At 44.7% G+C, this 27,339-nt stretch overlaps 3 protein-coding genes across 3 annotated transcripts in view; 2 read left to right on the plus strand and 1 right to left on the minus strand.

The window, feature by feature from the left end:
* Window positions 1–63: 63 nt before the first annotated feature.
* otop1 (otopetrin 1) lies at window positions 64–6,357 on the plus strand. Its single transcript, XM_076987886.1, has 6 exons — window positions 64–1,484; window positions 1,695–1,831; window positions 2,530–2,588; window positions 2,819–2,949; window positions 4,066–4,991; window positions 5,445–6,357. Exons 1-6 carry the CDS (start codon window positions 1,109–1,111, stop codon window positions 5,613–5,615), a joined length of 1,800 nt encoding a protein of 599 aa, XP_076844001.1. The 5' UTR covers window positions 64–1,108; the 3' UTR covers window positions 5,616–6,357.
* Window positions 6,358–9,255: 2,898 nt separating this feature from the next.
* drd5a (dopamine receptor D5a) lies at window positions 9,256–12,421 on the plus strand. Its single transcript, XM_076997414.1, has one exon. It carries the CDS (start codon window positions 9,741–9,743, stop codon window positions 11,115–11,117), a length of 1,377 nt encoding a protein of 458 aa, XP_076853529.1. The 5' UTR covers window positions 9,256–9,740; the 3' UTR covers window positions 11,118–12,421.
* Window positions 12,422–19,091: 6,670 nt separating this feature from the next.
* slc2a9l2 (solute carrier family 2 member 9, like 2) overlaps window positions 19,092–27,339 on the minus strand; it is a 268,703-nt gene continuing 260,455 nt past the window's right edge. The window contains exon 13 of the mRNA XM_076987952.1: window positions 19,092–19,234. Within this exon, the coding sequence (XP_076844067.1) occupies window positions 19,112–19,234 (123 nt within the window). The 3' untranslated portion in view covers window positions 19,092–19,111. The remainder of the gene's footprint in view (window positions 19,235–27,339) is intronic.

Here is a 27,339-nt window from a genome sequence, read left to right on the forward strand (position 1 = left end):
TAACAAATACTTTTGTTAATTTTTACCAAATACTTTTGTTAATAGTTTTAAAGTTCTGTTCTTTGGACTTTTTGCTCCTTTGTGCAGCTCGACCGTGGTATGAGACTGCTAATGAGAATAATCATTCATTATATACAGATGAATGATAAGACATCTATATTTGAAACTTCAAATGCAATGTACAATGGAAATGCAACTTATTAGATGTGGTGTCATTGTTGCGTGTCAAAGGACATTATATAAAGGGCCATTGTAGAATTGACCATTGACCACTGAAACTCGATTCCTTCCTCCGTTTTCCCATCGAAGCGCATCAAAGCCTCAGTTCATTATCATGACACCGGCCCATGGACGCACAGGTGAGGCGCACAGTAGCATGCTCTACCTAAAACAGCTGTATCAGTCGTTTTTTGCGCTAGAAAATATTACTAAAGGGCTTTTTTGTCGTTGGATGCTCTGATTAGTTGCAATTTCAGGTTCGTGGTTCGGACACCTCTGTGCGTAATGGTTCAGGAGTCTCCGACGGTGACTTCGTTTTTTGCTTCGTTTTACTAGCAAATTCGGTAATCACTCAAACAAAGTGGGATCGTGTGTGTGTGTTTGGTTATCAGGACTGCGGATATTGAATGAATAGTTGGCAGAATCTGTCCAACGACTGCGCAGAATCTCCCGCGTCAACTTCAGCAGTGTGGACTGGAGCGCTGGATGAAACTCTATCGTTCCTAATCTGGGGGACCCGCACTGATATATATAGGAGCTCGTTTCTCACATCCGTCCAGTTCGACACAGGCGAATGCCTGAGATCACGCAGGAGTTTTTTTGAACAGTGAATAAAATGAGTCCATGTCTCTGTTGTTGCTCAGAAGTGCTCTGATGGTGTAATGCGCCGTGAATTATTTTATGCGACTGTCAATGTTCTATAAGCACTACATCACAATTCAAATCAGAAAAGGAAGACGGCACCCCGGGACCCAGATGAGCACCGGTACTGTCTAGATTGTGCCTAGATTGTGTTATTGTCTTCTTGCGCCTCAGTCTCTTCCGCTGCACCTGTTGCGCTCGGCACTGGCCACTCATCACGTTGTCGAGTCGGAGATTTCACAGAGCCATGGTGGAGCACAGCGGCCTTGATATAAAGTTCTTGAATAAGTACTCTCCCAGCTCTTCGTCCTCCTCTTCCTCCTCGGACAAAGAGAAGAAAATGCTAAGTACGCTCAAAGACAGCCTGGGTAAGAAATACCCCCAGAAGAACGGAGAGGTTCTGAGCGCGCAGTACGGAATCAACCTGCTTCTCATCGGCGTGTCGCTGATGCTCGCCCTGTCCTACCTGGGCTCCTCCGTCACCGAGGAGGTGCTGCTGGCCTTCCTCACGACCCTCATGATCATGCAGCTGCTGTGGATGCTCTGCTACATCGTCCGGAGGGAACGGAGGCGCAGTGTGCCGCCCGAGAGAGACGCGAATACGGCCACCAGCTGGATAAGAGGTCGAGTAACTCTTCAAGTTCTTCATTTAGCTCACCACAAAGGGCCTAATACACAGAATTAGATTTAGATGTCAAGTTATCGGGTTCGTGAAACAGTGTGTGTCTAGGACCATTTTCCTGATTTATAAGGATGAGTTGACATGGTTTTGGCCGTTTTGTGAAGCTATGGAGGTTCTCGCAGCGCCTCTGAGATGTTGTCTCCTCGACCAGGGGGTTTAACTATGCTGGCGCTGCTTTCCCTCATCATGGACGCTTTCCGTATTGGAAATTTCGTTGGATATCAGGCATGTGTGTCTCCCATGCTGGGAGTTTATCCAACTGTGCACGCTCTTCACACCATATCGCAGGTAAGGGTGTGTCTCCTTCACACGACAGAGTGTTAAAATATGAATCCTAACATTCTATGGTCGTTATTTACTAAAATATACTATTTTAAATTCAAGTAGTGTTCAAATATGGCTTCAAATAAATCCAGCATAATACATTTTCATACCTTTTTTATTCGGAAGTGCTTATATGTTATTAAAAGTGTTGACAAAACATCTTTTTTTCGTTTCTTACACTAGAGGAAAGTTCTGTGAAAAGTGTCAAATTCTAAAACGTTTGCGTAAAACAAGTAAACACGCCGCACCCCTTTATGGGTAAATAATTTAATATATTTTAAACTGTAACCCAGTTTGATCTGATCCGATCATAAATGCCGAGCCGAGGTGTCGCACCTCCCCGTGGGTCGCGACTCCGGTGGTCCGTTGGGGAAAATGAACGTTTTGTTGGACGCGCTTGGCGGAGCTTGGACAAGGGCGCAGTGTCACCGAGCTCCCCACCCGACGCGCACATCAAGCGGATCACGTTAACGCACAACTAACGCTGCCTTATCGCCAGCGCACAAATCAGCATCTTCTTGGTGCCGATCTGTTTTTAAATTGAATGCGCACGGCTATGAAGACGGTGGGGAATATGATAGTGCGCATGTTATCTGTTCATTTCACTTTATACGTTGTTGACACGAAACAACTTTACGAAATGCTTTCATTTTCATTTGCAGGTGCATTTCCTTTGGTTTCACATTAAAGACGTTATCAAGCGATATGAAACGTTTGAAAGGTAAAACACGCACGCTTAGACTTAGCTATAACCTTTCATTTAGTCTCCTTCACTTCCACGCGTGTGTTAGATTAGCGACGATTCCACATTACATCCTTGAGAAGGCCTATTTTTTATTTCCAAGTCTTGTGCTGTAGGTTGCGAATTTGTGTAGTGTGTAGTATTCTGTGTGTAGTTTGTGTGGCAGTGCTGGATATCTGAGCTGGTGTGCACTCTTGTGTATTTGGTAGGTTTGGGGTGATCCACGCTGTGTTCACAAACTTACTGCTGTGGAGTAACGCAGTAATGACTGAGGCAGAACATGCCCTTAATGACCACAAGAAACGACTCGCTGCCCTCGGATACTTCAACTTCACTGTGGGTAAGCTGTGTGTGCACGAGACATACCGAGACACAGTGAGACAGTGTGTGCATGACACTGTGTACATGAGACAAACCGAGACACAGTGAGACAGTGTATGCATGACACTGTGTACATGAGACAAACCGAGACACAGTGAGACAGTGTGTGCATGACACTGTACATGAGACAAACTGAGACACAGTGAGACAGTGTGTGCATGACACTGTGTACATGAGACAAACCGAGACACAGTGAGTGTATTTGTGAGACACAGCAAGTGTGTGCACTAAACACAGTTTGTGTGTGTGTTACACTCATACATGTCACCTACCCCCACTCCCAGATCCAGCAACCCCCCCCCCCCCCCCCCACCCCACCCCACCTCACATGCCCACCCTGGGGCTGCCCCTTTCTGCCCCTTCTTCATCCTGACCTCTTCATCCTGATCTTGCGGTTGCAGTAACTGATACTCCACAGAGGACTGCACTCATATCTGCCTAACCAGCTGAGAAAATGAACCAGTAACTCTTTACCAACTCTCTCTGTCTCCCCCTCTCTCCCTCCCTCTCTCTCTCCCTATCTCTCCCTTCTTCCCTGTCTGTCTCCCTCTTTCTCTCTCCCCCTCTCCCACCCTCTCTCCCCCCTCTCTCAATCTTTCCCTCTCTCCCTCTCTCCCATTCTCCCTCCCTCTCTCCCTCTCTCCCATTCTCTCTCTCTCTCTCTCTCCCTCTCTCCCATTCTCTCTCTCTCTCTCTCTCTCCCTCTCTCCCATTCTCTCTCTCTCTCTCTCTCTCTCTCCCTCTCTCCCATTCTCTCTCCCTCTCTCCCATTCTCTCTCTCTCTCTCTCTCTCTCTCTCCCTCTCTCCCATTCTCTCTCTCTCTCTCTCTCCCTCTCTCCCATTCTCTCTCTCTCTCTCTCTCTCTCTCTCTCTCTCCCTCTCTCTCCCATTCTCTCTCCCATTCTCTCTCCCATTCTCTCTCCCATTCTCTCTCTCTCTCTCTCTCTCTCTCTCCCTCTCTCCCTCTCTCCCATTCTCCCTCCCTCTTTCCCTCTCTCCCATTCTCTCTCTCTCCCCCCCCCCCCCTCTCTCTCTCTCTCTCTCTCTCTCTCTCTCTCCCTCTCTCTCTCTCAGCTCCTGAGCAGCCCGCCTGTAACTGCACGTCCAGCGCCTGCTCCATGTTCAGCAGCAGTCTCTACTACCTCTGTCCCTTCAACATCGAGTACCACATCTTCGTCTCTGCCCTCCTCTTCGTCATGTGGAAGAACATCGGCCGCACCCTGGAGCACCAGAGCCACGAGAAGAATGGCTCGGCCAGGGGCTCGTGTCTGCTGCTCGGGCCCATGCTGGGGCTTCTCGCCCTGGCCAGTTCCATCACCGTGCTGGTCATCTACATCATCCACGTGGAGGAGTCCGTGGAGGCCCGCGCCTCGGCCATCTCCATGTTCTACACCTTCGGCATCGTGATCCTGGCGTGCATGAGTGTGGCGGGCGCGGCGGGCCTGGTGATCTACCGCGTGGAGGACTGGCCCATGGACACGGCGTCCAACCCGGCCCGCACGCTGGACGCCAAGCTGCTGCTGGCCTCCTCCGTGGGGGCGTGGCTCCTCTGCTGGTGCAGCGTGGTGGCGGCGTGCGCGGCACAGCGCTCCCTGTCTTACCGCTGGAGCAGCCTGGCCTACGCACTGCTGCTGGTGTTGGAGAAGTGTGTGCAGAACCTGTTCATTGTTGAGTCCCTGTATCGCAGACGCCGGGGACCCGCTGAATGCTCCGCCCACTTCTCTCCCGACAGCTCCGCCCATAGCCACGCCCCTGATGAGATCTTCTCAGTGACGGTGCCTGTGGCTCCCCCGTATGGGGGTATTGTTAACCACGCATACGAGATGCCAGACAAGCACTGCACCCTGCAGATAGAGAAGAGACACCGAGGAGACACACCACTGGGACACAGGACTCAGGACACACCACTACCCCGCGGACACAGGACTCAGGACACAACCAGCTGGAAGCGGCAGGTCTTGAAAAACATCGCCATCTTCCTGTTCATGTGCAACATCTCGGTGAGTCTCCGTAATGCTGACAGTCATTTCTGCAGCTGTTTCGCTTTGTTTTCTTCTGTGCTGTCTTCCATGTTTGGACTCCATTTCAAATCGTTTTGTTTGTGTCTTTGATATGTATGTTTGTGATTTGTGTGCTTGTGTGGCTTTGATATGTCTCTTTGTAGTTTGTATATTTGTGTGTTTTGATGTGCCTGTGGGTTTTGTGTTTGTGTCTTTAACGTGTCTATGGTTTTTGTGTTTGTGTCGTTGACCTGTCTGTGATTTGTGTGTTTGTTTGTGTGTTTGATGTGTCTGTGGTTTGTGTGTCTTTAACGTGTTTGTGTTTTTGTCTTTATTGTGTCTGTGGATTGTGTGTTTGTGTATCTTTAATGTGTCTGTGGTTCGCGTGTTTGTGTATCTTTAATGTGTCTGTGGTTTATGTGTTTGTGTGTCTTTGACGTGTCTGTGGCACAGCTCTGGGTCCTGCCTGCCTTTGGATGTCGGCCGCAGTTTGATAACGGTCTTGAAGAGGTCGTGTTTGGATTTTCCATCTGGAGTACGGTGCTAAACTTCGCCCTTCCCATGAGCCTTTGCTACCGCATGCACTCCGTGGCTGCTCTCTTTGAGGTTTTTCACAAGATCTAAGTATGTGTGTGTGTGTGTTTGTGCGTGCATGTGCGTATGTGTGTGTCTGGGTGTGAGACCACACAGAAATGTGAAGAAAGCTGACTGAAAAATCTCCAGTATGAGTTCTCAGAACCGCCTCTTCCTTTCTTCCCACTGTGAGTGGACCGAGGCCGTTTAATTTTCACTGGATGGACCAAACCTGCACAGTGCTGTTGTGCTTCAGAAACGGCAGTGCTCCTCAGGAGCTGATGACCCACAGGTGACCCTAATCTCCAGATGATCTACAGCACAGTTCTCCGCACCCCACGTGTTTTTGGTCTTCAGTTCTCCCAGTCACTGTGGGTTGGCATGAGATGGTTTTCATTGGTGCTACCTGCAGAAACTCCTCAATACAGGCATATCACTGTTGTTTCATAAAGAGTGAAGATGTTAGAGGATAAGGCAAGGACTTCAGGATACGTACCAGCTCGATGTAAGACATCCTTTGGGATTCATTCGTTGCAATGACTACTACACACTGGAAGCCAATAATATGATCAGCAACCCTGTTTATATTCTGTCTTATATTGTGCCTCTTCTTGAAATATGTGATATTCAAACTCCCTAATGATATTAACAGGGCCAATCCACATTAATTTGATATTAGAATTATATTTTTATTATTATTTAATGTTTTAAAGTATTTTTGTCGTAGGTTCTAAGTGACAACTTCTCACCTCCTACAGCCAGACCTGAAGGGGGGGGGGGGGGGGGGGGCTGATGGAGGTGGCGTTTGGTGGTGAGAACATCAAGGTGGAGTTACCTTCATCCACAGCGAGTGAGAGCTTTGCCCTTATGTTTAAAAACAGAGACTTATTCATAGATAATATGAAACTGTTAATAGCTCATTTGAATCTTCAGTTTCAGCTTTATCTATTAGTTTGGTCAGTTCCTGTAGAATAAATGAAAGACGTTTGTATGTGTTGTGTATGCGAACAGTACTGTGATGGATTGTGTTCTCTTGTGTGTCTCAGTGCCAGCTGAAGACATGAATCCCTGTCTGTCCCGAGCCATATGTGCAGTTCTGCCCACTGCTTGAAATAGAGCTTTAGTCTTTCTAATAAAGTCTTATCAGGTTTCCTGGAGTTTGTAGAATCTGTAGACTTCATAACTGGGTCTTTATTAGGTTGTAGGCTCATGTTTGAGGAAAAGCCACTCTTAATAACTCCAGTTTCACCTAATGGTGAACAAACTGTTCCATCCACCTATAATGATTACACCACAATGCCTAGTGGTGTTTAAATGTAATTAGTTCCTAGTATCATGTTTAAGGAAAAAAAAACCCCTCAAGAACATTGATCAAATGAGCATGTGCAAACACTGCTGATGGAGTGGATGTGTAGATCACAGTCATGCGTGAACACTGTGGTAGAAGTATTGGACATTTGCCCACTCTGCATATGCCCAACTTCCTAATGCGCTTACAGATACGTGGGCAGTTCTCTCTCTCATGCATATGAATGTCTTGTGTCTTATCTTTATTTGCTTCCTTTCAGCTTAGCTGTTGTCATATTAGTTAGTTATGCGTGCTTGTTGTGACCCAGATTGGGTCAGTTGAAATTTGATGTATGTTCAAGTCCTTTTTTGTTGAAGCACTTCAAACAAACCTGTTTCACACTTCAGACAAACACCTGTTTGACACGTCACCCAGTCTGTGCTACAGTAGGAACACCACCTGTGGCCATTCTTGTTTTTCTTTGGCCCTTGTTTGATTTAACTTCTTACCTTCTGGGTCACCTGGATGAATTGTGTGCTCAGTTACAGGCAAGTCTATTATACACTCCCCATGATGAATGGGTGAGTCATGCATGCAGGGTTTCTTGTGTGTGCATGGATGTTGTCAAGGCATTGTGGATTAGAGTTTTATCTAAACACACATATGGAATATTTATCCATGGAAAAGAGATTTATCCATGTTAGAGGATATTTCTCTACTACTTTCATTATTTCAATTTGTCAGTCATCTTGTTGGTGTTTGTTTGTGTGTATGAAGTGTGTGTTTCAGTGCTGTGTTGCTCTGATTCTGCTGGTTTCATCTGGACCTTATTCATTGCTGTATGGAGGTTAGAATCACAGAGCCTCCTCAGCCAATCACAGATAATACCATTCATCACAGATCCTCCTCAACCAATCAGAGATCCTCCTCAGACAATTGCAGGGCCTCCTCAGGCCAACACAAAGCAGAGAGTGCAATTTTGTGTCATCTGTTATTTTCTTTCTACATAGCTGTATTGAATCTGTATTGTTAGGTAGACTGGTAGCAGTCAAGCTCAGTTTCACTGACCCTGTTTGTATCTTTAGGGATAACGTATTTTGTTGTTTGCTTGATTTTAAATTGAACATACCGTTTCTGGACATTGAAGAGTTAAGTTTGTCATGATGCACAAGGTCAAAACAACACCAACTAATCGGTGGTGCTAACATGTCTATTAAAAGTTGTTTTTTTTTAATATAAATTGAATAATTTGTAAACAGTCATGATCTGTCGCCAAGGAAAATGTATAATATTGTGGCAGGTGATGTGACGGTTTTTGGCAGTTACAGCTTTATGTTCCAGACGCACTTCAGCATAAGATGTGTTTCATGGGACATATCAGAATTAGTTCATGCCCTGAGACACTTTATTGTCCTAACACATGTGCACATGTGGTTGGTATAGTGTAGTGGGTAACACTGCTGCCTCTTATGGTGGTTTTGGATTCAAAGCCCATCTGGGCACATGCTCCATACTATACTAATAGGAGTCCTTGGGCAAGACTCCTAACACTGCATTTGCCCACCTCTGTAACATGCTTGAAATTGTAAGTCACTCTGGATGAGTGACTTCCAAATGTATAAAATGTAAACATACTGAGACACTACAGTGCTATGGCCACGTGTCCTGACATACAATGGAGTTTGTCAGTGTGTGCAACTGTAACAAATCTTGATTAGGCCTTAAACATTTGCTTGAATAAAGTCATATTAAACCTCCTGGGTGTTGTGTTCATGTTGTCTTCACATGTGTGTATTCTTTACATGTCTGTGTTAGTATCTAGCCACTAGTTTTATTTAAAAATAATAATTTTAGTAATTGTGTTCTTGGTCGCATAGCGCACAATTTGTTTTGTACCGTTATTTAGAAACGTGACCACGAGAGGGAGACAGATACTTTATTATTTTAGCTGAAATCATCGTCCCGAATATGTTCTCTGTGAATAAACAGACTGGGAAAGTGACTAAAACTACATAAAACCCCATACTATATTCATTCTATATTCCTTTTGCAGACAGCAAACGAGTCGTCGCCCCTTTCTGATGCTCACCTCCTAGTTTTGACCGCCTGCCACACGGCAGGAACACAGGAACGCACAGGTTGTCGTGCCCTTCAGTGGAACAGTGCGACGTGAACTCTTCCATTTGCTCGATATTTTTGGCAGGTGGAGAGTGAGATTCCTTTTCAGACAAACTGAACACTCGATTGTAGAAATGTTTTTAATTTTGTGACGACTTTATTAATACACACTCATACACGCAATAAAAATAACGTGAGAGAAAAGTGTGTGGCGTCATCAGACACTTGCGCGTCATTTTCATGCATATGCATCGCGACCATGCAGCACAAGACATGCGTCAAATATTCATTTTAGAAACGCCAGTAGTAAATTATAACCTTACAGCATCAAAGGACAAAAACATTGCCTGTTATACATTGTTATTTATCGTGACATAAAACATCCAGTATTTAAACCCGTTTCTATCTTCGCCTTTTCTCTCGGAGAACATTCGGACACCCCCTCCTCTCGGAAACTACGGGTAAGCTGGAAATAGCGCAGAACTGGTCCAGCTTTACTTTAGACCGGGAGGTCAGGAGACGCGCCCGGAACAAGGCGCAGAATTCACCGATTAAAAAAAATGGATTTCGACTACTCATCAAACGTACTGGAACTAACCATGATGTGATTCGAAACAAGTCCTACAGGATTTAAGAGTTCGGTTTTCAATCATTTTCCAAATGGCTACCGTATCCGCATTTTCAGCAGAGGTGCCTGCGCACGGAACCTGCTCCATCACTTTCCTGCACGGACGGTGTGCAGTAGCACAAACGCTCACCTGACGGGGCACATGGCGACCCACGCCCGCTGTCTCTCCTCCGCCGTCTCCATGAACGCACTTCCATTTCCGTCCGCAGTGACGATGTGGAACAGGACCGATCCAGGGGAGACGACTGGCCGCAGAGAGTTAGTGCTCCGGGCGCTAACGGGTTGCTTGCTCACCGTGCTCATCCTCTGGACACTCTTTGGGAACATTCTGGTGTGCGCCGCGGTGCTTCGGTTCCGCCACTTGCGCACCAAAGTCACCAACACGTTCATCATCTCGCTGGCGCTGTCGGACCTGTTCGTGGCGCTGCTGGTGATGCCCTGGAAGGCGGCGGCGGAGGTGGTGGGCTACTGGCCCTTTGGGGCTTTCTGCAACATCTGGGTGACTTTTGACATCATGTGCTCCACGGCGTCCATTCTCAATCTGTGCGTAATCAGCGTAGATCGCTACTGGGCCATTTCAAGCCCCTTTCGTTATGAGCGCAAGATGACCCAGCGCGTGGCCTTCGTTATGATAGGCGTAACGTGGACTCTGTCGGTACTGATATCCTTCATCCCGGTTCAGCTCAACTGGCACAAAGCCAGAGTGGAGAGCGCGCGAGCCAACGTCTCTGATGCGCGAGGACTGCCGGGGGAAAACTGCGACTCCAGTTTAAACCGAGAGTACGCCATCTCCTCCTCGCTCATAAGTTTCTACATTCCCGTGGCGATCATGATCGTGACTTACACGCGCATCTACCGCATCGCTCAAATACAGATCAGGAGGATCGCGTCGCTGGAGCGCGCGGCAGAGCACGCGCAAAGCTGCAGGACCAACGCGCTCGAGTGCCAGCACCACAACACCCTGAGGACGTCCATCAACCGGGAGACCAAAGTCCTCAAGACCCTCTCCGTCATCATGGGGGTGTTCGTGTGCTGCTGGTTCCCCTTCTTCATCCTCAACTGCATGGTCCCCTTCTGCGAGAGGACGGCCAGCGTCCACGGCGCGGGACTCCCGTGCGTCAGCGAGACCACCTTTGACGTCTTCGTCTGGTTCGGCTGGACTAACTCCTCTCTCAACCCCATCATTTACGCGTTTAACGCCGAGTTCAGGAAGGCGTTCGCCAGCCTGCTGGGCTGTCCGCAGTTTTGCTCGAGTACACCTGTAGAAACTGTCAACATTAGCAACGAGCTCGTGTCCTACAACCAAGACACGCTCTTGCATAAAGAACTAGCAAGCGCATACGTGAATATGATCCCCAACGTAGTGGACTGCACGGACAACGAGGACACCTTCGACCGAATCTCCCAGTTCTCCCACAATAACGACGTCGCCACGGACTCCGCGTGTGACATGGAGCACAGTGCCGCCGACATCAGTTTAGACAGACTAACACCTTTCAGCCCGAACGGAGTCCATTAACAACGAGAGAATAGCAGTTCTGTTTTAAAATGTGTGAAATGTGGTGTTGTTTTAAAGTGATGTCCTCAACATGTCGAGGTTGATCATGTCAACTGTTAACTGGAGTTGTTTGTAAATAATAAGACGTGGGAACTGTGGTGTTGTTTTTTCCACCGAGCACGTGGGTTTTTCCCTAGCGGTGTCTAGATGATCATATCTAAATGTAGTTCAGAGATTTCAGCCCAGCCAGAGCTAATCCGACTAACAGATTCTGCAAAAATAGGGCACATCCTTACGTGACCGCTTACTAAAACTGTAATATTCGAAGGAAAGGTCTTATATTTGCAGAGTGACTAGTGCAATGTCTTATTTGTTTATCTGAATTTGCAGTAAAAATTCCTCAGCGTTAAAGAACACGAAAAGCTAAAGGAAAGGTTGAAGTGTCCACTACTGATACCTTCCCCCGACCTTCTCTAACCAGATGACACGTTCTGTCTAGTCCTTACATCTTGTGCATCTCTGGTATAACTTGAACAATCTGTAGCTACACTTGGACTCGTCGTTCTGTAACTCGCTCTATTTCCTTGACCTCATTATCATAATGTGCCAATCTCAGTATTCACCGTTGAATTTCAGCGCTCTTACTGGAACTCCGTTGCGCAGGCGCGGGATTTCTTTTCGCTAGTCTTTAGTAAAACGAGCGTGAGGTATTAATGGCCAATAAGAATATTTATTTGTTGCAGTATAATTCTGCTCTCCTGCAGGAGCTAAACTAGACAGGAACCACTCGAGGTCCTCTCACTCTGCTCTGCGAAAGAGAAGACACTCTTCATTTTCATTTTCAGCTATTTCATTTTACTTTCCAAACATCCTTACTGTGACTAATTGTTAGGTGTAAATTACCGTTTGTTAGCTACAACCCCCCTTGGCTATCATCAGTATACTATAATAAAAAACAAACAAACAAATAAAAATAGGTGATTATGATTTGTATTACACAAATGCACCAGAGAGGATATTCAGTGAGCACCTCAGTTTATAATGCATCCTACGTCATGCCCACAAACATGATCAGAATTGCACCTGTAAAACCCTAGAATATAAATAGCTCTGTCTGAGTCTTTCTGTCAGTCGAATCCCTTTCATTAATGAGATTTGTCTGGCACATGATAAACTGTGTGGACTGTGGCGAAACACAGATAGTCTATGAGACTGTGACTGAGGAACTACAGTCTCTCAGCTGTTTGATTGTATGTCCTACGTGTGTTCTTTTTTAAACTCTATGTAAGACACAGTATGAATGTATGTATTTTAAATAAAGTGGACCCAGGTGACATTTTTTAAATAAAATGCTCTTTCAAGTGTGGCCTGCTGTTCAGACCTTCAGTTGATTCTAGTTGAGTGTGTGAATGAGTCATTGTCTGGGGCAGGACTATGTTGGATCCTAGACCCCTGATAAAGAGCTTCATGATGTTTGTTACAGTTCAAGGAAAGGCTGGATTAAAGGGATATTAGTCCATTTAAACATCTTTGTACATCAGCAACAGAACTTTGTAACTAAATGTGGCAGGATACAGCCTGCACAGAAGCATTTGTGCAGAAGCTCCTGCATCTGTTCATGAGGTGATACGTATCGCAGCAGAGCAGAGACCCAGACTCCTCCTCTCCTCTCCTCTCCTCTCCTCTCCTCTCCTCCCCTCTCCTCTCCTCTCCTCCCCTCTCCTCCCCTCTCCTCTCCTCTCCTGAGGAACTTCCGAAGAGTCTGTCTGGCCATGCCGTGTGGAGCCAGAGTCTAGAGCTGGAGAGGGTGTTCTTCATCATCAGGAGCTGGAGAAGGTGTCCTTCACCATCAGGAGCTGGAGAAGGTTTCCTTCACCATCAGGAGCTGGAGAAGGTGTCCTTCACCATCAGAAGCTGGAGAAGGTGTCCTTTACCATCAGGAGCTGGAGAAGGTGTCCTTCACCATCAGGAGCTGGAGAGGAGGTTCTTCACCATCAGGAGCTGGAGAAGGTTTCCTTCACCATCAGGAGCTGGAGAAGGTGTCCTTCACCATCAGAAGCTGGAGAAGGTGTCCTTCACCATCAGGAGCTGGAGAGGAGGTTCTTCACCATCAGGAGCTGGAGAAGGTTTCCTTCACCATCAGGAGCTGGAGAAGGTGTCCTTCACCATCAGGAGCTGGAGAAGGTGTCCTTCACCATCAGAAGCTGGAGAAGAGGTTCTTCACCATCAGGAGCTGGTCAGTAGAGGAGAGCAGAGAGCTCCCAACAGCAATTACTGTAAGTGTTAGATGGATTTGAAGGAGCAGAAGGTCCAGAAGGGGGGGGGGGTAGCACACACACCATTTTCTCTTTCTGAGGTGATTTCTCCCATACTTGTGTAGTTTAGGAGGGAGAGGGAGAGAAAGCGTGTAACAATCACTGTGTGGGTTTTGCTTTAAGCATGGGATGAACTGTTCTGGATTCTGTGTCTCCATCTAATTTGTACCTCTTGTACAATATGGAAACACAACCTTTAGGTAAATAACGATTCTGAAACAACAGGTAGGTTCATACATTTTACATTAAATCTGTCCATGCCAGCTGTGGATAAATATGTATGACCTTAAGACTCATCGTCCAGACTACAATATATTCATTAATGCATTATTAAATGAAGTACAGTGATAAACCCAGTCAAACAGAAGACAGCACAGGAAGGGACTCTGTCCTGGTGATGTCAGTGTTCATGTTGAACTTATGGTACTGACTGTTGTTACCCTGGGGAAGAACTGTTCATCTGACCTTAGACTCTTCTGCCTTCCATGAGACTGTTTGTATCTGTCTAAGTCAGTATGTGTGTGAGTTTGTGAGTTTGTATGTGTTTGTGTAAGTGTCTGAGTTTGTGTGTGTCTGTGTATGTGAGTTTGTGTGTGTGTGTGTGTGTGTATGTGTGTGGCATTGTGTGTCTGTGTATGAGTCTGTGACTGTGTGTTTGTGTGTATATGTTGGTCTGTGAGTTTCTGTGTCAATGTATGTGAGTCTGTGTATGAGACTATCAGTTAATTTGTCTGTCTTTGTGTTTCAGTGCAGATGTCTGTCTGCAAATTAATGTGCATGTGTATGAGGCTGTATGTGAGTTTGTGTTTGAGCTTATATGTTTCTGTGTGTATTTCTGTCTGTGAGTTTCTGTGTGTGTGCCTTCTGATTAATGGTCAAATTATGCTTTCATAATAAAGATGTTTACATACACAAGGTATAAACAAGGAATTATTTGAACTTTTGTAGACTAATGTGGTAAACTAATGTGGTAGACTGCTATCATATAAAGATGTTTTGTGGCCACATGATCATAAATCAATGGATCATAGACCTGGTAATGCTCACTTTAAAAAATAATAGGAAAAATGCACAGACTGCATTTATCAATAGACTCAGACTAACACATAAAATGTCTTGTGAATGTACTCTAAGCCTACATATATCGAAATGCCTGTCTCTTCCTGCAGGGCTGTGGTCATAGGTAGAGCAGATAAATGGTCTCCATTGTGACATGACGTTAGTGAAACATCAGAGTGTGTGTATAGTGTCTGAATGCGTGTGAATATGAAGTGTGTGTGTGTGTGTGTGTGTGTGTGTGTGTGTCTGCTGTGTGTGTGCTGAGGGTCTGTTTGCATCAAAGTCAAAGTCAAAGTCAAATTTATTTGTATAGCACTTTCACAACCGGCGTTGTCACGAAGCAGCTTTACACACGTCTCAGTCCAAGCCCTGAGTGAACAAGCCAAAGTTGACAGTGGAAAGGGAAAACTCCCTAGAGCATGAGGAAGAAACCTTGAGAGGAACCAACGCTCAAATGAGGGGCCCATCCTCCTCTGGTCGACAATGGACACCACAATAACTACAATGAAAACATTAAACAGCCAAATAAAGAAAGAAAAACCAAAAAGACAAACATGTATATCCTGGTTTTCTAGAAGTCCTAATCTGATTCTGATGAGTGTAGGTGTGTCCAAAGCCCAATGTGCATCTGTCCAGGACAAAGGAAGTAGGCCTGGGGTGAAGAAGGGAGGGGGGGGGGGGGTCACAGCAGGAGGGAACTGGGGGAGGAGCCTTGCAGCTGAGACAGGCTGAGACAGGATGAGACAGGAGATAAGATAAGACAGGCTGAGACAGACTGAGACAGACTGAGACAGGCTGAGACAGGATGAGACAGGAGACAAGATGAGACAGGCTGAGACAGACTGAGACAGACTGAGACAGGCTGAGACAGGCTGAGACAGACTGAGACTGGCTGAGACAGACTGAGACAGACTGAGACAGGCTGAGACGCAGCAACAGCTGGACATCAGGACTAGGTTTACCACAGCAGAGAATAGATTATTAGGCATGTTCAAGTACAAAAGAGTGTGAAGTAATGGACTACAGTGGGATTCCAGCACATCTGACAATGGCAGGATAGAGTGTAACACGGCCGTGAGGGCTACCTGGGACATTCCTCCACAGCATTAACCTGTTTGAGCAGTAATGCATGTCTTTCTGTAGTTAAAAAGACTCCTTCCACGCAAGACAGAATACATCAAGTTTGTTGTGGCACCATTTGTTTTCTATCTTTTCATTGTTCTGTTCTGTTTTAAATTGTGAATGTAATCATTAAACCACAGTACTTATTTTCTATATTTTTTATTCTTACCTAGAACAAAATTATTGAGCATGCAGTGAAATGTTGATTTTCAGCATTCAGTCATGTGATCATGTTCTGTAAGGTTTGAGGGTGTCCCAGTCAGAAGTCATAAATCTGGGAGATTTGCAATAAAACGGTGCAGCGGTTGACATGATGGTGTGTGCTAGCAAGCCGAGGTCTCTACAGTGTGGAGGGTATGTAGTTTCAATGAAATGAGCGATTGATCTGAGATATCATCAGACTGGGGTAGGATGACTATTTTCTCTATGTCAATACCATACATCAGAACTAAATCAAACATATGTACCAGAGTGTGAGAGTTCTCTAATACATTCAGTGAAACTGAATCTGTTTCTAGTATAGAACCAAAGACTGACAGACTGACCTCAGATAGTTGTGAGGAGTATCAAAGTGATTGTTGAAGTCACCAACAATAATAATTACTCTTTCTACCAAAAGGATGATATTACAGAGGAAATCTGCAAACTCATGAGTAAAATTCTGAATAGGGTCCACCAAAGAATGAAAATGTTATTGTCAACATTGTTTATGTTAATAAAAATACTAAAGAATTGGAAATTATAACCACATTTCTAGTTTATGTTTAATGTGTCATTGTACACAACTGCAATGTATGTGCTCATTTGGCCTGATAAAGTTTCTGTTAGACACAATATGTCTGTGACACTTTCATTTACCATGAGCACTTTAGATGTTATCGATCTAATATTTAATAATCTTATCCATAAATGAAGATGAATACCATCCCAGCCTAATAGGCTGTAAAAGGTTCTAAAAGACCAGTTCTAAATGACCACTCCTAGTAGGCTGGTCCTAATATACCAGTCCTAAAAGGCCAGTTCTAATAGGTCGGTCCTAAAAGGCTGGTATACAAAGTTACCACTGCTACTGGTGTTCCTAAAGGTCTAGTTAATTTCACGTCACAGAAAGGAGTCCCCTATAACCTGACCTCTGTCAACAGGCTTTCGCTATTGGCGTGTAAGCAAGGTGTATGTGTCTGCGTGTGTGTGTTTGTGTGTGTGTGTATGTGTTTAGGGTCTGTTTGCGTGTGAGTATGGTGTGTGTGTGTGTGTGTGTGTGTGTGTGTGTGTGTGTGTGTGTGTGTGTGTGTGTGTGTATGTGTGTGTTAAAGGTCTGTTTGCGTCAAAGTCAAAGTCAAATTTATTTGTATAGTGCTTTTTACAACAGCTGTGTGTGTATGTGTGTATCAGTATGAAGTGTGTCTGAGTTTCTATTTTGGGGATGAGCTGAGGTGAGAGTTTGATGTTAATGTACAAAGAAGGCTTGGTGTAAGAGTTTAAAGCATGATGCTAGTGTTTGTGTGTCTGTGTTTGTGTCTCTGTGTGTGGATGCATGTGTGTATGCAGGTTGGCGTGTCTGGTTTAAAGTCAGTATTGTGGATTTCTTATCTTCTGAACATCATAACTCCTCTCTATAGACCAACAGCTGGACCAAAGGACCAAAGTTAGAATACCAAGGACTCAACAGCTTCATACAGACCCAATTAGTCTGTAGCTCATCTTCAACGGACCTTTTAAAGGGAATTAAAGGCTTTGCTTATAATCTGGCCCATTCTGCATGCTCTGGTGCTGTCATTCTCATCCTCATTCTCTCCTTTTGAAAGACTTGTTAAACATAAACTTGTTAAAATCTTAGCAAATTACTTGATACAACACAATCACTGTTCATTAGGGAAAAAAGTGCACGATTCCCAAGGAAACGTTTAAGTACTGATCTGAACGGTGGGTCTGAGCACACCGGGCTCCTGCCACTTCAGAATGTGCAGTGCAGCATATGGCATTCTATTGCATAGCTCAGTGTACAGAGAGCAGGCAGGACACAGACAGACAGGACAGGATGACAGACAGACAGGACAGGGTGATTTGTATTGAGTGAGGCATGAGAGGTGCTGTGAATAGTATCTGAGTAACTCAGGTTGCAAACTGTGTCAGCGTTCTTTCAGAGGAAAAGTGGGAGAAAGAGGGAGGGAGATTCACATTCTTACTCTTTCATCTATCCATCTATCCATCTATCTATCTATCTATCTATCTATCTATCTATCTATCTATCTATCTATCTATCTATCTATCTATCTATCTATCTATCTATCTATCTATCTATTTATTTTCTTTGACATGCATTAATCCAGACAAGCCATTCTCTCTCCAGCCTGCACTGGTCAAGATGTCTGTAGTGTGGCTATAATTTAATTACTTATTTATTACAATCTGATTAAAGGAGTCCCTGATGTCTCACTCAACTGTTTTTATGTTTAATAGTCACGTTTTGAGGTTTTGTGGAAAATTATGAATAGGATGGGGAATATTATTTTGATTTATATGACAGGTGATGTCTCTTTTATTATACACATATAGCTGTACTACAGCCTCTCTTCACCACACACACTTTAAACTGTTGATTTTTAAATCATCACACTCCAGTGTAGCTTACCAGCACAGTGGTGTCTAAACAATGACCATTCTGACTGCGACACCTCTCTCAGAAGAAGCCCCCTTCTTGACTGTAACATCTCAGAAGAAATACATCTCAGAAGACTGCCCTGACTGGGGTGGAAGTGTTTTCTCTCACTCCAGCCCTCTGTGTTTTCTCTCACTCCTGCCTTCTGGGCTTTTCTGTCACATCACGTCACCGTTGACACAGTTACACAGCAATTTCCCAGCGTCTTTTTCCCACAGCATTCCACAGCATGCTTCAGCATAACAGAGGGAGGGAGTGGTAGAGTCCCACAAGAGAGAGAGAAAGAGAGAGACTGACACAGCCAGAATAGAGAGACACTGACAAAGACAAAGAATGAAAGACAGGGCTTTGGTTACATGCCTACAGACAGACAGTAGTAAACTACAGTGTGCAGTGCTCAGAGGTGAGGCAGACTAAGCATCATATAGGATTTTGTGTTAACCAAGTAACACTTAATTTCAGTAGCAATATGCAACCAGGAAGCATGAACTGATGACGAAATCAAGAAAAACAAACATATCCATGGAAAAGCCTAATGAAACAAAGTCAAAGTCAAAGTCAAATTTATTTATATAGCGCTTTTCACAACACATGTTGTCACAAAGCAGCTTTACAATAGTATGGGTCCAGATCCCTAATGAGCAAGCCAAAGGTGACAGTGGCAAGGAAAAACTCCCTATGATGGTGGGGATTAGGAAGAAACCTCGGGACGATCAAGACTCAAAAGGGAACCCATCCTCCATTGGGCGGCCCATTAGCACAAATCCATATTTGTGGTCAAAAGGTGGTTCTATAGTTATAGTTATGGTTCTAGTTCCCCGACCAAGTAGTCACAGTCCCTTCGGTGCAGATGGTGAGCCTCAGGTAGGAGCTAGCATCAGCACGTCCTCTTGCGGCAATGGCACATCCAACCCTGGCATCAGTACATCCCCCTGCAAGCCAGGCCATCTCCCAGGTGATTGTAGGTGCTTGCATGCAATCATCTTAGGTAGAAGCATGCAAAAAGATAGACAATACAGGTTGAGTGTGTGGACATCAATTTAAACAACCATTGATTTAAACATACATAGCTCACGTGCCAGTGATTAGAATGTGGCTCCTGCAGGCTAATCTATAGCAGCATAACTAAAGGGAGGGGTTCAGAGGTGACCACAGTCATGAGGGCTCACAAAGATATTGCTTTCCAGCTAAGTCATTGTCACAACTAGAGTGATGCCATGACACAGCTGGATGACAGCATCAACATCTCAGATACCAGAAGTCTCAACATCTGGGGGCCCACGAGCCCCACACCTTACAAGGGGAATATTAACTGAAGGCTTCATTAAATAGGTGAGTCTTAAATCTAGATTTAAAGATTGGAACTGTATCAGAATCTCGGATTGGAGCTGGAAGGCTATTCCATAATTGAGGGGCTTTAAAGGAGAAAGCTCTGCCTCTGGCTGTAGTCTTACAAATTTTTGGAACTAAGAGAAATCCAGCATTTTGAGAGCGCAAAGGGCGAGATGGGTTGTAGTAAGCAATGAGTTCACTCAGATATTATGGGGCAAGACCATTTAATGCCTTATAGGTTAACAGAAGAATTTTAAATTAAATTCGATGTTTAATCGGAAGCCAGTGTAATGCCGCAAGAGTGGGACTAATATGATCAAATTTTCTAAATAGTTAGGTTAGCTGTAGCATTTTGTACAAGTTGTAGCTTCTTTATGGACTGTTTAGAGCATCCAATTAGAAGACTATTACAGTAGTCTAATCTTGACAAGACAAAAGCATGGACCAGCTTCTCTGCATCAGCTAACGAAAGTAAGTGTTTCAGCTTGGCGATATTACATAAATGGAAAAAGGCAGCCTTAGTGACATTGCATATATGTGTGTCAAATGAAAGATCCGAATCAATAGTAACACCTAAGCTTTTTGCGGGAGATTAAGGTGTTACTAAAAACCATCTAGGGTAAGGGGAATATCAGCCCAATTGTTTCTAGCAGCTTTGGGCCCAATAATCAGCACCTCAGTCTTATCGGAATTTAGTTGAAGAAAATTAGACGCCATCCAGTTTTTAATGTCCTGGACGGAGTTCTCAATCTTGAGAATAGTAGTGATATCATCTGGATTGGAAGATATATACAACTGAGTATCATCTACCATGTATCTAATACCATGCCTACGAATGATAGTGCCCAGTGGTAGCATATATAATGAGAGTAATATGGGGCCCAGTAGGCTACAGATCTTTGTGGGACGCCATATTTTACCATATTTTACACTCTGAGTATTCGTGATTTACTAGTACAAATTGGTAATGATCTGTCAGGTAGGACCTGAATCAGGAAAGTGCTTGACCTCTTATGCCAACCAGTGTCTCCAGCCTATTTAGTAGCCTACTTGGGCAACACGGTGGCTTGGTGGTTAGCATGTTTGCCTCTCAGCACTGGGGTCCTGGGTTCAAGTCCCTATCTGAGTGGAGTTTCCATGTTCTCCCTGTGTCTGCGTGGGTTTTCTCCGGGATCTCCGGTTTCCTCCCACAGTCCAAAAACATGGAGGTTAGGTAAATTGGCAGTCAACAAAAAATTATCCCTGAGTGTGTGTCTGTGTCTCTATGTTCAATAAAAAGTAGTGTCTGTGTGCGTGTGTGTGCTTGTATGCCCAGTGGTGGATGGTGCTTTGCCACTAGGGTCTGTCCTCTCTCCCCTTCCTGCACCCCATTCAGTCCCCCAGGGGGCTGTGGCTTCCGGTAGAGAGTACGCTGTGCGCAATTGGCTGCCGCTTCTCGCCGGTGTGTGTGTGATTGATTGTCTGTGACTTGTACCTGTGTTAAATTGTAAAGCGCCTTGGGAATCTGGAAAGGCGCTATATAAATCGAACATTCATTCATTCATAGTAGAATATTATGATCAATGGTGTCAAAAGCAGCACTGAGGTCTAGCAGAAAAGAAATGTGTCCTTTATCAGAGGAAATTAAGAGATCGTTCAGTACTTTAGTCAGTGTGGTTTCAGTGCTGTGATGGGATCTAAATCCAGACTGAAATAACTCCAAGACATGTTCTGTCTGTAAGAGAGTTGCGAAGAAACTACTTTTTCTAAAATTTTGGATATGAATGAAATTGGCCAATAGTTGGACAATTTCTGGGGATTAAGACCAGGTTTTTTAATTTGCGGCTTGATGACTGCAATGAACTGTTTAAATGAACTGGGAATGTAGTCTAGGCTCAGAGAATAGTTAATTATGGTAAGCAAAGGTTCTATATTGCTATGCAGTAATTCTTTAAGTAGATGGGTTGGTTCGGCATCTAGTATGCATGTGGAGGGCTTAGCCGATTCCACCAATGAAATAAGCTCCTCACAACCATTTGGGGAGAAGAACTCTAAAAGGGCATGTTGACAGGCTCTGAGATAGCATGACAAATTTTTTCCCTAATTTTATCAATCTTATCATTAAAGAATCTCAAAAAATTGTTACTGCTACACTCTAGTGGGATTAGTGAATAGATTTTTTCATGACTCCTCGTTAGGCTAGAAACAGTTTAAAATAGGAGTCCTGAATTGTTATGTTTTTCTATTAAGGCCGATAAGTATGAGTAGGGCGTGCTTATATTCAATAAGGCTGCTTTTCTATGATAATTTATACAGTTCTAACTTTGAATTTTGCCATTTACGTTCCAGGATCCGCGTGGCTCGTTTGAGACTATGCGTGTGCTCGTTGTACCAAGGCACTATTCTTCTCTCACTGGTTTCTTCTCTTATATCACAACGGCGCACACAGAAACACAGTAAGTAAAATTTTTTTTATAGAGCACTTTTCAGAGACATAAGTTACAAAATGCTTTACAATGCTAAAGCACAAGAAAACAATATACAACACAACACAATAACATAAAACAATGACAATACAACCTACACCTGCTGCCTGAACACCTGCTTGAAAAGGTGTCTTCAGTTTCTTTTTAATTGAGTGAATGATTACACATGCATGGGTCCAGATGCCTTATGAACAAACCAGAATGGGAGGATCAAAACTCAAAAGGGAACTCATCTTCCCTGCTAGCAGCAGTCCATATATTATAATGCTATTCATGTACTTCAGTGGGACCAGGGTGGATAGCCAGTTTACTACAAGGTTGATTCTATGGAAATCTATTAATCTGTATTACAGTTTTTGACGACTGCTAACGTGCGTTTGTCCAATCTGTAGTCACATTTTCAAAACTCCAAACACAGTGAACACAACATCAGTTTTCAGTGGCTATACTATTAGTTCAATTCATGTTTTTATGGCACAAAATGCAGTCATTTTACATGTTTTTATAATGCTTAAATTTTCTATACACACAAGGTTATCTGATAACAAAATTCTGGATCGTTTTTGTCAAATTTACAATTGCTTGTACACAGCATGCCAAAAATGAAAACCTAAGGTTCAAAACCTTAAATATCGTATAAAATGCCAAGTTCTGCAAAAACAAAGGCAGCTGAAAAGTTATTACTGTTGTACACATTTTTTGCACATATAGATCAATGAAATAAAATGAAGTACAGTAATGTACCGGGTCAGAGAGGAGCAAATATAACAATTTGTCCTGCAATCTCAAGTGCTGGTTTGGTCCTTCACAAATGCCAGATTGGTCCCTATAACAGTGACCTCCTTCTTTCGTTTTTGAATGAACTCTACCAACAACTGGTTCCAGAAGCAGAAAGGAAACAGGTGGGAGGAAACACGAGGACATTTGTGATGGGACGATGTAGCATTTTGTCATTCTCTTGTCATCACAAACTGGTTTATAGACCACCCAAGAGTGATGTCCCTTTTCCTCCCGCCCTACTCGCCTTTCCTCAACCCCACTAAGGAACTTTTTTCAGTCTGGAGGTGGAAGGTGTATGATCATCGGTCCCATGACCAAATGTCCCTGCTGCATGCAATGGATCCCGGCTGCAGAGACATTTCAGCTGAAGACTGCCAGGGGTGAATAAGGCATACCAAGCTTTTCTTTCCCAGGTCCATGCCAAGGGCCAACATCAGATGTGATGCGGATGAAAACATGTGGCCAACTGCTGAAGGCCGTTTAGATTAGACCTAACAAGACTGTTCAGTTTTGTATTCTGTTTTCCCCCTTGTGTGGCTTTTTTTTGTATATGTGTCTTTTTACACATATGGGACCATGGCTAATTATGTTTACAATTACGATAATAATTTTTTGGGTTAGGCCACAATTTACAGTAATGTCCCTAATACAGTAAAATATACCCTTTACTGCAAAACTGTTACTGACTCCTTTTTTGTCTAATCTACATTCCATATAGTACCTAACAGTAAATATCACTCATTGTGTAGACAGCATGTTGCCAAAAATGCACACGTCCAAATGAAGTGGATTACAGTAAAAATGAACTGACTAAGAAAACAACAGATGTTACTGTAAAATGTCTGTTGTTTGCTGGGAGAGGGTAAAATATTATATGTAATACTGTTTCTGTATTGCCATCAAATGTTAGTTTTTTTTACAGTGGTTGTGCAGTGATTGACTATGTTCATCTCGAAAAGATAATATGTGCTAGTGTTTGAAAGAATGATTGGATACTGAACCAGGTTTGTTGTGTTTTAACAAAGTTGTTTGCATTGTGAAATGCAGAGTTGTTATTTAGTTAAGAAAATGCGCTTTTGAACACGATATTAACTATTTGGCTATTTGTGTGAGGTCAATGTGTTGCTGTGTTTAAAGTTTTGACAATGTATCACAAGTATTGGGAAACACATGTTAGCAGTCGCCAAAAACTGTAATTACTGTTCAATGATACACTTTCCAACAGGGGTATTAATCCATAATTGTTCTGCTTATTGACCTGAATCTTTTACTTTATCACAGATCCATTCAGCCTTCCATTAGTAGACATGTGAGATCCTAATTAAGAAGGTAAAGGTGTTTCATCAGCATACCCTGAGCTCAGATCTCAACAACACTGCAGCTGTCCCTGGAGAATCCTGGTCTTACTGCTCCAGCAGTAAGAAGGACAGATTGGTTTCTCTCTCTTTCAAGCACACTTACAATATTCTGATGGATACAGGTAACTCTCTATATGGCTTCCTGTTTCTACGGCTGTAGAAAACTAAGGTTTTGAAGCATTTTTCTAGTCTACGCACGTGTTCATCAATAAGTCTGTTTAGGCCCCAGAGCACCATGAGATTAAACACTTCACATGGACTCTTCGTCATCTTCATCTTCAGTAGAAGCTTTGGGAGGGCCAGGGGCTCAAATGAGTCCATCAGAGAGAGAAAGAGAAAGAGAGAGAGAGAGAGAGAGAGAGAGAGAGAGAATGAGAGATGGTGAGCGAGAGAGAGAGATTCAGATTCCGAGAGAGAGAGAGAAAGAGAGAGAGAGATTCAGATTACGAAAGAGAGAGAGAAAGAGAGAGGGGGGGGGGTTAGAGAGAGAGAGCTTATTGATCAGTTGGTCTCTCCCTTTGCCAGGTTTACAGATATGTGAGGTGTAATCTGGGCTCTCTTAGTTTAGTGGAAATGACAGTGTGTGGAGACACTTCATGGTGGTGTTGTGTTGTGTTGTACTATGTTGTGTTGTGTTGTACAGTGTTGTGTTGTGTTGTACTGTGTTGTTGTGTTGTGTTGTGCTGTGTTGTACTGTGTTGTACTGTTTTGTGTCTGTGTTGTGTTGTACTGTGTTGTTGTGTTGTGTTGTACTGTGTTGTTGTGTTGTGCTGTGTTGTGTTGTGCTGTGTTGTGTTGTACTGTGTTGTGTCTGTGTTGTACTGTGTTGTGTCTGTGTTGTGTTGTGTTGTGTCTGGCTAGTGTTTGCCTTGCTTATCTCATCTAATGGATCTATCTCATGGATGCATTCTGTTTAGGACACATTTCTGGTATAGTGTGTTTAGGAACTGATACCCTGTGTCATCATAAAGAGAGAATGAGTGAGAACAATGGCACCTCGGTACGTGGACTACACACATAGTCTCAAACGAGCCACGTAAATCTTGGAACGTACATGGTGTCATTCTAACTTAGAAGTACATAGAGTGTGTAACGTTCTACGCTGGGCAGAACAGGGAGGCGGACACAAACGCTGAGGAGAGCGAGATTTATTCAAGGAAATTCCATGGACAGAGTCGAGATAGCAGGCGCAGGTCGTATCGGGTTGGCAGTCCATACACGAAATATACACAGGCATAACATGAACAGGAAAAACAACAAGGCAGGCAAACCAGGGGAGAACAGGCAAAACACACAGAGGACGGGAAATACAAAAGAGCGAACTCACGTGATGACTATGAAAAGGATTAAACAAAAAGACCGATACGGACATGGGGGATACAGGGACTTTTATACACAGAACTAAACTAGGGACAGGTGATGACAATGACACAGGGGCGTGGTAACAAACAAGGGATCATCAAAACCAACGAGCAGGGCGGGACAAACAGGCAGGGAACACGGACATGAGGGAACCCAGAATGACAGCTATGAGAGGGGGCGTTGCCCTACGTGACAGAGTGTACTAGCTGGGCCGCCCAATGTAGGATGGGTTCCCTTTTGAGTCTTGGTGCTCCCAAGGTTTCTTCCTAATCTCCACCTAGGGAGTTTCTCCTTGCCACTGTCACCACTGGCTTGCTCATTAGGGATCTGGACCCAAGCACTTGTAAATCTACTTTGTGACATGTGTTGTAAAAAGTGCTATATAAATCAATTTGACTTGACTTGTATAGCTGTGTGTTTAAGAACTGTTCCCTTTATAGCTGCGTCATGATGAGTTTGTGCTCCCCACAGCTCATGTGAAAATTCAGTAATGACATCTGCATGCAGCAGTAATTTGGAGAAATTGCAAACCTTGAGCTCATTACAGTTCACTATAGCTCATTACAACATTTTGCTGATAAAATGCATATTTTTACTAAACCTGTGTTCTGATTGTTACGGAACAGCTCCGGTCCCTTCCCTGTGGGCGTGTAATGATGTCGTCTGCGTGCGGTTATGTCCATGTTTGTACTTCCGTGGGTGTGGGTTGTTTGTGAGCGTGTTCGTTTGTTACACCTGTGCCTTGTCTCGAGATCACGAGGGTCTGTGTTAATCACCTATTTAATGTGCGTTCGCGCAGTGTCTTGTGCTCGTCTTTGTCTAAAGTTCCGTGTCAGCGTGAGAGGTGTTTGTGATGCTCGCGCTCCGCTCGGAGCTTACACGTGTGAGTCCACAATAAATGTTAATTGTTCACATACAACGTCGTGGTGCCTGCCTCCTACACCCGCCGTTACATAAAAACGAGCCTAGTACAAGAGGACATATGCCAGGATACGCCACCCGGGCACCGAAGGGGAGAAGAAAGAGCCAGCGTCACCACGGCTCTTCCCCAGTCCGGCGCCGCGAAGTCTCCGTCACCGAGCAGGAGATGAAGCAGGACCCTTTCTGCACTTACCTGCTCTGTGCCGCTCGTGAGACGGAGGACGCAGAGGCGGCGGAACATTTCCGCCGATCCGCGGCACGCGCATGGGAGGAGAGACACCCCCACGCGTCCCTGGAGCTGCCACCCATGGCAGTGGGCAGCAGTAAAGAGGAGGAAGACAGCGCTCTGCTCCTGGTCTTCTCCGAGGAGGAGGAGACCAGTGAGACTCTGGTGGTGAGCGTAGGCGCCCTTGCCCTCACTCCTGAGGAAGAGTTCGGGAGTGAGAAATCCGAAGAGGAGGAGAGTCCCCCCCCCTCCGTGTTTTCCGACGAGGAGAGTGAGGGCGAGGCCAGCTGCCCTTCCCCCACGTCGGCGGCGCCCCAGGCGTCGGACGAGGAGCAAGAGACCAGCCTCACTCCACCGGGCTGCCCCGACGCCAACGAGCGCCCCGAGAAGGCAGAGGACGACGTCAGCCCTCCCCCATCCGTATACTCCGAGACAACGGTGTACTACGGGGAGGGAGGGAGCGCCAGCCCACCTCCGTCCGTTGGTTCGACCCCGTACGGGTTCGACAGCAGGAGCGAGGGAGAGGATAGCGCCTCGGTGGGTTCGGCGGACACCGTGCGAGGAGAGAAAGGGTGTCCGCTAGGCAGAGAAGCCTCTCGGGCTCCGTCAGAGGGGAGCAGCATGAGCTGGTCGCGCTACCCAGT

The sequence above is a fragment of the Brachyhypopomus gauderio genome, chromosome 2, assembly GCF_052324685.1.
Source record: "Brachyhypopomus gauderio isolate BG-103 chromosome 2, BGAUD_0.2, whole genome shotgun sequence".
NCBI lineage: Eukaryota > Metazoa > Chordata > Actinopteri > Gymnotiformes > Hypopomidae > Brachyhypopomus > Brachyhypopomus gauderio.

Bases quoted from the DNA above. Each gene is read 5' to 3' on its own strand.
- otop1 (XM_076987886.1), top strand. From the start codon at position 1,109: ATGGTGGAGCACAGCGGCCTTGATATAAAGTTCTTGAATAAGTACTCT. The intron at 1,832-2,529 runs GTAAGGGTGTGT...TTTCATTTGCAG, and splicing joins CTCTTCACACCATATCGCAG to GTGCATTTCCTTTGGTTTCA. The intron at 4,992-5,444 runs GTGAGTCTCCGT...TCTGTGGCACAG, and splicing joins TGTTCATGTGCAACATCTCG to CTCTGGGTCCTGCCTGCCTT.
- drd5a (XM_076997414.1), top strand. From the start codon at position 9,741: ATGGCGACCCACGCCCGCTGTCTCTCCTCCGCCGTCTCCATGAACGCA.